The following is an 11,120-nucleotide window of genomic DNA, read 5'->3' on the forward strand; positions in this document are numbered from 1 at the left end:
TTTAATAAGTTGATTTTGTTTGACATGGTTCCAGCTGGAAAAGTGCTAGGGAGTGAAGCTCTCTGTGTATGTTGAAGTTTATAGGACTTTAGGAACCCATGGCAGAAACACTGAGCTAGTCATTACAGTCTGTATTTTTTTAAGTAGGCAGTTCTGTCCTTGTGTATTTTATGATAAACAATCACTTCACCTTTGGTGCCTTCCATGTGTCACATAAGCACTCTTGTCAATCATGGAATTGGGGGGTCACATTTAGTTAAAACAGATAACACTATTTTTGTAGCATGATTGTGTCCTTTCGGTATTGCTTTCCACAATACCCTAGGTCTTGACATTTGGCCATTTTCGTCTTAAGCTTCCTATGTAGTTTTCAAAGTCAGACACCCTTCAGCAACTCCTACCCCATGCACCGTGTTCTCCCCACACTGCACATGTGCTGATTAGGTCTGAGAGTCAGAGGACATTTCTTTAAAAAAGGTCGTGTCCCTGTAATTCTATCTGACATCATTCGTTCGTTAGACTGGGATAGCTGCTGCTCACCTGCAGCAAGAGGAAAGTGGTCTCGTTTTTTCAAGTTTTGTCTGTGCCCTGCCTTCCTGCTCACTGAGTCTGACAGAAAGAGCTTGCATTTGGCTCCTTACCCTCCCACCCTAGCCCATCTCAGGCTGTTCTCTGGCCAAGGGCCACTGCTTCCTAGCAGCACCTCAGCCTTGCTCTGGGACTCACCCCACTTGGATTCCAGGTAGGGTTGTGGAGCCCCTGGTATGGCCTGGATGTAGTAGGTCCCCTGCTGTGACGGGCTGGATAAAGCCAGGGCACAGCTTAGCCACTTTCTGCTTTCCTGGCCCTGCTCCTTGGATTGTCTGGTCAGGAAAAGCTCACCGAGCGGTTGTTGGGTAAAGGTACGGATTCTCTGAGACATAAACTTGTAGCTCCTTGTCTTTGTCCTTTTGAAGAGTCAAAACGTGGTTCTGTGGGAAAAAAAAGTCATCAGGTGGCTGAATGACAGCTTCCTGCCAGGATGGGCCACTGGCACTTCATTTAATTAGCGGCACTTTGGGGGACAGTGTTCATAGTTACTACATTTTGTTTCTGTAGTCTGGTTTTCTTTGAGACAGGGTCTTGCTAGGTAGTCTTGGCTGGCCTTTAACTTGTAAGTGATCATCCTGCCCCTTGTCTTAAACGCTGCGGTACAGGAGTGTGTCACCATGCACAGCTAAAGCTTGTCTTTTTGGCGGTTTATAGACATGGCTGTGGGCATTCCAAGGTGAAGGCTGTTGAACAAACTGATGTGTGTTGTTTGCAGTACTGAACTTCGCCTCCTGGCCCATTGGACATGGCCACTGTGGGTGAGCCCCCCAACTCTCGGGTTTCACCCCGTGCTTGAAATAAATGATGTGGGAGCCCCATGGCGTTTGCTCCCCTTGATTTGCCCCTGACAGCCGACAAAGCCTCACACTGCCCTCAGCCTCCCCACTTTCCTTTGAAGGACCAATTTTTCATGGTACTTGTCTTGATTGTTTTCATAGTGTTCAAATCTGTATTTTTGTATGTAGAGGTAAATAATTTTCGACACTAATCACTAATGAATACTGTATTGTCATGAAGGAGTTCTTGTTTAATAAATGGACACATAAAAATGTTTTAGTCTCTCTTTTCTCCCAGCTCCTGCAACAAATTTGCTCTGTAGAGGTGACACAGAGCCACAGTCAACAGGCTGTAACCAGTTTGCCAGGCTCCAGGGCATTGCACAGCCTCTGTGCCTCTGTGCCTGGCTATCCACGAGTTTTAGTGTGCGTACCCAGTGATGGTGTACAAAGCAGAAGGCTTTGCCGCTCTCCGGGTACTTGGGCTTGAGTGGTGACTGGGTTCCTCATAGCAGCTGCTCTGAGCTCCCTTGCTCAAGACCCATGTTTTGGTTGTTGGAGGACACACCATCCTAACCAGGCTGCCTGCTTACCCTTCACTGCCTTGACTAAGATTGAGTAAAAGGCAGTGGTGGTCAGATGCCGTTGCCCAGCAGAGATGAATACTGCCGCACCACTGCTGGCAGCCACCAGGACCCATCGTGGCCGTTGAAATGGGCAGTTACTGCAGGCGGCGGATGGGTTTCTCAGTCGGGCACACTCTGAGCACGTAGGCATTTTGCTTTTAATCCATTGTGGCATTCTTTTAGGGAGGAGATTTACATGCAAGATAGGAAGAAGGTTACAAACATCTTAAGACATGGGCCCAGAACTCTGGCTCATTCATGGGGCCTCTTGGGTCACAGAAAATGCCATTTGTTACATTGCTTTTGAATAAAAAAGTTATAAAAAAAAAGTTAGAAAACATCAAAGACACACACATTATCAACCCCCAAGTAAGCACAGAGAAGGCCTATGTTAGCAGGCCTGTCCAGGTGGCTCCCAGGAGGAGAGGGCTTGACTGGGCCCGCCCAGCCACGTGTGACTTTGTCACCACCACTGCCCTGGTAGACAGACAGGTCTTTGGGCTCTTTGCTGGAAAGGTCTCAGACCCACAATGGAAGACTTGGCTAGCTGGGTTTCTCCCCGTCTTACAGTGAGGAGGGAAACTTCTCGAACAAAGATTCCTGAAAGTCCTCTCAACAAAGTGCAGGCGTGAACAGGAGCCCTCCATGCAGAGCCCACGGGGGCTGGGTGGGTCAGCCTGCTGTGACCACACCCCACGCAGCCACCTGAACCACAGTGACTGGCTCTGTGTGATGCCTGCTCCCATGGGGCAGCGAGGCTCAAAGGCTCAGGTCTTCAGGACAGAAACAGGAGAAGGCAGGATATTCAGTCTCCTCAGGGGCCAGCTCAGCAGTGCTAAGCCAGCACAGCCAATAATCTCAGAGACCTGCTCCTCGGTCTGCTCTCCCGTGGGCGTCCGCTGCCATGCTCCTGTAGCCCCGTCAGGACGGTATGGATGGCAGGCCTGAATGGCGCCAGGCGCAGGCGCACACAGGCCTTCTCAGTCGGAGTCGGAGTCGGAGCTGGAGTTGGAATGATCTGAAAGGAAAGTAGAGAGTGCTGGCTGTAGTCCCTGGAGTGTGGGTAGGAGGGGGCACTGCCAGCAGGGGCCTTGGGCTACAGAGGGATAGAGTAGGCACTTCTCTTCAGCCCAGAGTCCAGATGCATCCTTCCCAGGACGTCCCTCCTCACCTGAGGATGTCAGAGTTGTTCAACTGCACCCTTTTCTCCACCCCCATTCGGCAGGACAAGGCAAAGACAACAGTTTCTTGTCCCTGAACTAAAATACACTAGAAAATGGACAAGCTTTTTGGTTGTTGTTTTGTAAATTTATGTTATGGGTTTAGGTGTTTATATATTTATATTGTGAGATGAATATAAAACATTTTGTCATGTTAAAATCAGTTAGTGATATAACTTTAAAGGCTCCTGGAATCACACCATTAAAGATTATTCTGTAGAACCTTCTGGAATCTCATGCCTTACTAGTACCTGACCCTAGCAATGGTTGCTGTATTTTAATGCTCATCACCTCTCCAAGCCCTGGTTCTTACCCCTCATCCATTAGCCAGGGGTGTATAAGTAAGACAAGCTTGTTATAGTCATAGCTAACATATAGACCAATTATAAATACTTGTTGCTGCAAAAACTACTGTCTTATATTAAAACCACACCAAATATTCAAAATGCATGTCTCCATGAACATTTATGCTCTGATCCCTGAGCTGGTTGACCAGCATTTGCTGAAGGTCCCAAAGGCTAGAAGACAACATCCAGGAGCATTTAACCTGTTTTCCACAGACCAGGAATGAGTTTTGAATGACATTTACTTTTAGCAGAGGGACAGTGTCTGGGAATCCCAATGGGAAGCTGGTTGCCTTTAAACCTAGCCATCTGGGTCCACCTTCAGATATTTAGTACAATGGGGAAGATCCTACAGCCAGGATCAGCCCTGAGAACACCTCTGTCTGTCTAGCCACACAGTACTGCTGGCCTGCTCCAGAGAAGTACCTGGCCCAGATTGATGTTCTTTAGAAAAAAAGATCCAAACAAGTCAGGTAAGGGGTGCTATGCGTTTGAAACCAGCCTGGGCTACAAAGTGAGTTCTAGGCCAGTGAGTTACACAGAGTGAGGTTCTGTTTCAAAAACAACAAAAACAAAAACCAAGCCCACTGTGCCTGTGTTTGTCTGGGTACTGTGGGCTTCCAAGCAGGAAAGGAGAAAGGGGAAAGAGGGTGTAGTGTGTTGGTCTCTCAGATGGATTGGTGTCCTCACTAGCTGCCCTGGGGACATTAGTGTGCTTTGCAGGGCCAGAGCTACAGGCATACGCTCACCTTCCCCTCTGGCCATGCTGGACACTTGCGACTTCAGCCTCAAACTAACCAGGTGTCCCCAAGGAAGGGCAGAGCCCTACAGCTATCCTAAAAGGGATCAGTGGGGATTCTCAGAAACGATGCAGAATGGCCACTCACCTCCTGCTGTCTCTTGGGCTGTGGTCTCATTTGCAGAGTCTCCTTGCTTGAGGAATTTGGCCACTTCATTAAAGATCAGGTAGAAGTCAATTGCAAACACGATTGTGGCAAAAAAGCCAAAAACCTGTGGGATACACGCATGGCATATGGCAGGGAACATGGACAGGGTGGATGGAAGCATCACGAAGACTCTGGGCTCATGGACCAAGAGACTGGGCATATGCAAGCAGCAGTGAGGAAATGCCCCAACCAGGATGGATGGACAGGCACAAGGCACAGCCTTTCTGAGTTATGGCAAATAGGGGAGATGGGCTGTGAGCCTGGTAGACACAGCCGCTCAACTCAGGACGGACTAAACTTTTAACTAGACTGGCATGGCAGAGACCCACATAGGGACCCAGTGCCTAAGCAGGGGCAGGATCTGCCCGGGGTCCCACTGTAGAAGCGAGTGCCAAGGGGGATAACCTGGAGCGTCGGGGAAGGGGCACTGCTGGGTAAGTCCACTAGGGGGCAGGGCAGCCACTCACTCCAGCTGCTTTGTAAGCTCCATCTGAGTATTTGGCGACAGCTGTGATGGAGATGACGAAGTAGATGAGGGCAGCAGTGACACAGCGCAGGAAGTCCTGGGGAGAGAGGGACATGTTCACACGGAAGGTGCCACAGCACGGGCAACCAACACAATCAGCCCTAGCACCCACGGAGTCCCTGTCCTAGCTCCACCTGTATGCCCTGCCCCTAATCTATTCTTCATGTGTCTTGTTCTGCAGGCTTCCAGTAGCTTATATTGCCCCATCCTTGGTCCCGCTGGGTTTTCTCTGCTCTGTGGGTAGCAAATGGGTTGTTTACTATGCTATACTGGCTCTGCAGTTTGGCACAAATGGAAAGTGGAGAGAGTCTAGCTTTCCAAGAGGCTTGGCCTTGCCACAGTGAGATCCGTTTATGATCCTATTAGCCTCTGTTTAGTCCTTAGGGTGGGGCTACAGTGAGGGCAGCTGACACCAGGTGGTTACATGGATGCTGGAGATAAATTCAAGGGAGCCTTTGCGACTCATTTTCTATGATCCACTCTATCCATTAAAGGGCACTCTCTCGGGACTGTAAGGTCCTCGGGTGATCAAACAAGGGCAGGTGCCAGATGACTCGAATCTAGGAAGACCCACAAGTCCTCAGTGACTCCACCCTTCTGGAAATGGCTTGAATGCTTGTGGCTGAGGCACATTCCTTCTCCAAGACCAGAGCAACAGCTCCACCTGGTGGTCAGGAGCCTTCTTTGGGTGCCTAGTGCTGCTGGGTGGGCAGGGGTGGAGGCTGAGTTGCAGAACCCCAGATTCTTCAGGTGACAGCCAACCCCTTCCTCTTGGGTCCCCGGATCCTTACCATCATGGGCCAGCACAGGCCCTGCCACTTGTCATTCAGCTGCATGGCATCAGCAAAGAGGAAGTAAACAGCCAACAGGAACTCCAGCAGAGGTACCGTGAGGAAGGCAGATGCCGAGGACACCACGTAGCAGATGAAGGTAATGAATGAGAGTCCCTGCGGAAAAGCAAGGAGAGTCAAATCTTCTTGCCACCCCCCACCCCTCAGGCCAGGCCAGGACCTCGAGTCCCCATACCTTGCTGAATCCCTGCTAGGACTCCCATCTTGAAGCTCTAGCCTCCCCCCACATCCCAGGCCACCTTGGGCAGCTCAGCTTCTTTCCTCTCAATGGACCGTACCTAACTCAGCTATGTCCACAAGGGGGCAAGCAAGAGCTAAAGCCACTGCTTTCAAAATTCACACCCCTACTGGTACTTAAGATGTGTACTTTTCATGGAAACCCTAACTTTACTGGACGATGATGCGCATGCCCAAGTGTTTGAAGTTGAAATGCACTGATGTCTGCAACCAATTTTGAATGTATGAAAGCACAAGGAAGGTCGATGGACACAGATAATAAAGGAGGCAGAGCAGTGTTAACCATGATACAGTTCACGTGGTGGAGGCAGGGATGTTGACACTTTTGTGCATCTGCAAATCTTTATTTTTAAAAAAAAAAAACTATGCACGAGGCTAGCAATGCAATGCAGTTCAGCTGGTAAAGTTCTTGCCCACTACACACAAAGCTCTGGGTTCGATCCTATGCACCGCATAGACCAGGCTTGGTGGTACAAGCCTGTGACTAGCACTTTGGGATGTGGAGGCAGGAAGAGAGGTTCAAAGTCATCCTTAGTTTCATACAGAAAGTTTTAGGCCGCTTGGGATACATGAAACCCTATCTCATTAAAATTCTAACTCCTTTGGAGACAGCCTTGATTGTGGGTCCCTGCTGTACCATTCAGGTGGGGCTGGCTACACTATCCTACAGAAGCCTGGTCCACAGGGATGTAGGGTGGAGGATGCCAAGGTCACTGGTGAGTCCTGCAGACTTTGTGCATGGCAGGAAAACACGATGAAGATGCTAGGGCTGAGGCATTTCAAGCCCAGTTCTCGCTGATTCTGTCTAAGACTTCTAGACTTCTCTGCTCCTCAACGCCACTCATGTGCCACCCACAGCCTATCTTTTAAAGCAGCAGACTTGGTGTCACCCAGTTAATAGGGTACCACATCTGTACTTAGGGCATTAAAGGCCTCCATCTTGCTTGGCGCATGTCTACCACTATGGCGGCTTTGAGTCTGTCCACGGCTCAGTAGTTTAAGGAGCCGAAGGGGGAAACGCAGATGTCCTATAGGAATGAACTACCATGGCTGCTTCTGACAAATGAACTGATGATCTCTGGGACCCCATTCGTGCCCCTTCCCCTGAACATGCCAAGGGGGAAGCTGAACTTCCCTGGGCAAACAGGAAACTAAGGCTTAGAGAAAGACTTTTTTGAGGTGGCCAGTTATCAGCTCCCACTGTATTTGCTAAAAGGCTGCTCTTAGGTCTCTCCTCTTTCTGTTCTCATTCTCCCCCTCAATTGAGTCTGATTCTGGTGACACCCTCCCCTCCTGTCACTAACACATACACACTTGAGTCCTCTTTTCTCATTCCCCAATTCTTGGTGGTCAATTCCCCTAGTTTCCTATCCATGTCCGACTCCCGACTTGCATTGGGACCAAGAGGAGGAAGGACTAGGAACGACTCCCCTATACACTCTGAACTCACCCCTTTCTTTCCCTTCTTATTTTCCTAGGCCTGGATTTCTGACACCTAGGCCGACTAAGTCAAGGTCAGAAGCCTCCTCGATGGCCTGTAATTCAAATCCCTCCCCCAGCCCCGCCTCGTGACTTCCAGAGATCTCAGATGGCTAGTCTAAGAGAGGGCTCTAGGTCTGCCTGGTACCTCACTTAGGAACAAAGTATTGGGGTCTACTGGTGACCTCGGGATTGATGCCGCCACCATGTGTCCTGGGGTACAAGGGAACAGTCCTAGGGCAGAAACCCTCCCATCTTTTCTCAGGGACCCTCGATTGAGTCACCTGTCAAATTTCCTAGACGCAGTTAAAGGCACTTTCTGGTTCTCTCATCTCCCATCCGCCCCTCCCCCCTCAAGTGGGTACAGATCAGATATCAAGTTGCTAGGGATCTAAGCAACAAATGGCTGTCGCCATGGGCTGTTTCCTCCTTCCTCCCGCCCCTCTTAACATCCCCATAGGCCCCGTGCCAGTTCCCGCCCCACACGCGCTGATGCAGGAGTGTTGTTAGGACAAAGGAGACCTCCCTAGTCGGGTGGGGACAAGGGGGAAGGAGGAAGGAGTGTGGCTGGGGAGGGAGGAAGAAGGGAATGAAGTCACCCCGCTGACTCGCCACCCTGGGACAGCAGTCTGTCTGCATCTTCACTACGCAGCCCCGGTCTCACCCACTCCGCAGGATCTGCACCCCACGGGTGGCCGGGTCTCAAGCAGGGAGGTGGGAGGGTGTGCAGGACAGTAGACCGAGGCTTGCAGGAGCTCTAAGCGAGCGGTGGAGCTTGAGGTCACACGGCGGCCAGGCCGCGGCGCCAGCATTGACCAGGTCCCCGAGCCCTTGTCCTCTGGTCCCTTTCGAGAACTCCGTAGGCTGGAGAAGCCGGGCAAACCACGGCTCCCGCCTGAGTTTGACTCCCGCTCAGCTACAGAGAAGCCGTCGGAAGTTTGGGGGCGGTGGCCCAACTTTGAGAGACTCTCCTGGGCCGGAGGCGCAGAAACCCGGGCTAGGGGTGCAGGGACCGGGCTAGGGGAGCCCGCGCACTCACCGACTCGGCCAGCAGGAGGCGGCCTTTGAGCGAGCAGAGGAAGGCGCGCGCAGGCAACAGGGCGCGGAGCCCGGGCACGGTCCTGCCACTTCGGGGGCGGTCCGCGGACTCCGGATCGGGCTCCGGCTCTGCGTCCGGGGGCCACATAGCGGCGCTACCTCGTCGAGCCTCGGCCTCACTGCCTCACCCAGTGCCCTGGAGGGAAGCGGAAACCCGCTGTGCGGAAGGAGAAAAAGTGGAGTTAGACTAGGCCCCGGGACTCATCCTCGGCTGCCCCGCCTCCAGCACCTTCAATCCTCTCCTCCCCCCCCCCCCGCCATCCCCACCCACAACTGCTCCTCGGACCCTGCTCCGCCCACCCTCCCGCCCTCCATTCTCCAACCACCCCCACAATGTCCCAGGGATGCTGTCCTGCCCATCCCTCCTCCCCCATCCTCCTTTTCCCATCTCCGCCTCCCCTACAACCCTTCTGACTCTACCCGGCCCATATCCCGCCCCCAACCAATGCCACCCCCACCCCCACTACCCCTTAGACTTAGCCCAGTCTGTCTCTCCCCGCCTTCCATCCTTCTACTTCCACCCTCCGCCTCTCACTAGCCCTAGGATCCTCCCCGGCCCATCCTTCATTCTCATTTCCCCCTTCGACTCTGCCGCGCCCACTTCCCCATCCTTTGACCCCCTGAACCACACTGCCTCTCCGACCATCCCTGGCCCTCCCCCACAATCTCCACCTCCCTACTACCTCTCCCCCAACATTCCCGTCCTCCCCCCACCCCCGTCTCCCACGGCCTCCTTTACCCTGCACTGCCTATTTCCTGCCCCATTCCCCCACCCCTTTCCACACTGCCTTCTAGGGCCCACCCCCCCATCTCTCCCACTCCGCCCCGCCCCCTTGGATTCTGTACCCAGGTCCTCCCAGTCCCCTCGGACCCCAACAGCAGGGTGTGCTTTGTTCGGCTTACTGGCCTGGAATTTTCTAGTATTATTTGTCTCCGCACCCCATCCTGGTGGACACAGACCCACTTATTGTCTTCCCTGAGCGCACTGAAGCGCCGACTACCTAATTGTCCCTTCTTAGCGACTCTGCTCTCTGTCTAAGCTTGAATTAACTTTGTGCCCTACACCTTCCAGGAGCCTAGACATCTCGAGGGCAGGTTCTTCACCTGGTCCTCTCCTGGCTCGGCTCTAAGCAAGCTGTCAGCTCTTGCTGTGTCCCTACTACTTCCCCCGCCACCCTCCCGCAGGTCCTTGGCTAGCCCATCTTCCTTCTCAGCTCGGAGTTTCCCCGGTCATTTCCCTGGCCACACTCCCGTCAATTCTCAGCCTGTCCTCCTTCCGGGCCTCTTTTGTTAACTGCCTGCGGCTTGGGTTCTTCCTGTGCTGGACTAACCAGAGATCTGGGAATTGTCCTTGTCCTCCCTCACCACTAGCCCATCACCGAGGCTCTCTTGCCACCAAAAAGTCCCACACTCCCGCTCCCTGAACTGTCGTGGGGCTCTTTAAGAGGCCTCTGCTTTCTTCCTTGTCAGTCAGATGTGCTTAAATCACTAATCTTGCTTCCTCCCACTGCCTCCTCACACAAATTGATGCTTCCTCGTGCAAACAGACGCCACAGGACCTTTGGACATCTGGCCCTTCTAACCGTGGGTGTGTGCATGCGGACGTGCATGTCGTGTGTGTGTGTGTGTGTGTGTGTGTGTACATACTCTTGCGTCTAGGTGCTGCTAGGGGTCTCTTATTTTTTTGAGACAAAAACCTCATTGGACTACAAGTGCATGGGAATTCCACAAAACTTACCTGGCCAATGAGCTCCAGATGTTCTGTTTCTGCCTTCCCAGGATTGGTATGACCACTATATGTGGGATTCAACTCAGATCCAGCTGAGGTCCTCATGCAGCAAGCACCTTATTACACGAGCTGTCCTTCCGTCTCCCATTGCTGCCGTCTTACCTGATGAAGCTTTTCTCTGCACTGATGGTAAGACACTGTGATGTTTTAAGGATGACATTCCCTACATTCCCTTGTACATCCGGAAGCGGTACAAGAAGCCCAGGATGTGAGGAAGGCCCAGCTGCTTAGGGTAGGGGCAGGTTAAATAGGATGAATGGCAGGGCTGGAGAGATGGCTCAGCTGTTAAGAGCACTTGCTGCTCTTGCAAAGGTTCAATTCCCAGCACCCACACGGTAGCTTACAACCATCCGAAACAGTTCCAGGTCAAGGAGTGGCCTGACACCTACTTGGTATCAGGACTCTCTGGATACTTCTTCGCATGGTGCACTCACAACCGTGCCGACAATACACACATTAAAATAAAAATAGCGCCCAGTAGTTAAAGGCTAGGCTCACAATCCAAAAATTAAATCAAGTAAAGAGGAGTCCTGAGACTTACTGGCTGGATTAGAGGATAGCCAAGTTCACTAAAGAGAAAGGAGGACATTGATCAGAGGCTGCCTGGGACAGGACTTGGAAGGATGAGACCCTGGT

General features: G+C 52.1%; 1 protein-coding gene across 3 annotated transcripts; it reads right to left on the reverse strand.

Annotated features, from left to right (window-relative positions):
• Positions 1-1,525: 1,525 nt before the first annotated feature.
• Positions 1,526-10,046, reverse strand: Cmtm3 (CKLF like MARVEL transmembrane domain containing 3). Of its 3 annotated transcripts, none has more exons than XM_057753489.1 (6): positions 10,027-10,046; positions 8,637-8,852; positions 5,822-5,977; positions 4,972-5,067; positions 4,445-4,568; positions 1,526-3,011 (listed from the first exon to the last, which is right to left on the reverse strand). In XM_057753489.1, exons 2-6 carry the CDS (start codon positions 8,781-8,783, stop codon positions 2,974-2,976), a joined length of 561 nt encoding a protein of 186 aa, XP_057609472.1. In that variant the 5' UTR covers positions 8,784-8,852; positions 10,027-10,046; the 3' UTR covers positions 1,526-2,973. The 3 variants fall into 3 exon arrangements, with proteins under 3 accessions (XP_057609472.1, XP_057609470.1, XP_057609469.1); XM_057753487.1 differs by lacking the exon at positions 10,027-10,046 and adding an exon at positions 9,435-9,453; XM_057753486.1 differs by lacking the exon at positions 10,027-10,046 and adding an exon at positions 9,163-9,202.
• Between the last annotated feature and the right edge of the window lie 1,074 nt (positions 10,047-11,120).

Source organism: Chionomys nivalis, chromosome 21, assembly GCF_950005125.1.
Source record: "Chionomys nivalis chromosome 21, mChiNiv1.1, whole genome shotgun sequence".
In the NCBI taxonomy this organism is placed as follows: domain Eukaryota; kingdom Metazoa; phylum Chordata; class Mammalia; order Rodentia; family Cricetidae; genus Chionomys; species Chionomys nivalis.

What these genes read in the sequence shown, in the direction of transcription:
- Cmtm3 (XM_057753489.1), bottom strand. Translation starts at nt 8,783, where the DNA reads ATGTGGCCCCCGGACGCAGAGCCGGAGCCCGATCCGGAGTCCGCGGAC. An exon ending in GAGCTTACAAAGCAGCTGGA is followed by an intron (nt 4,569 to 4,971) that starts GTGAGTGGCTGC and finishes TGTATCCCACAG; the next exon opens with GTTTTTGGCTTTTTTGCCAC. An exon ending in AGCCCAAGAGACAGCAGGAG is followed by an intron (nt 3,012 to 4,444) that starts GTGAGTGGCCAT and finishes CTTTCCTTTCAG; the next exon opens with ATCATTCCAACTCCAGCTCC.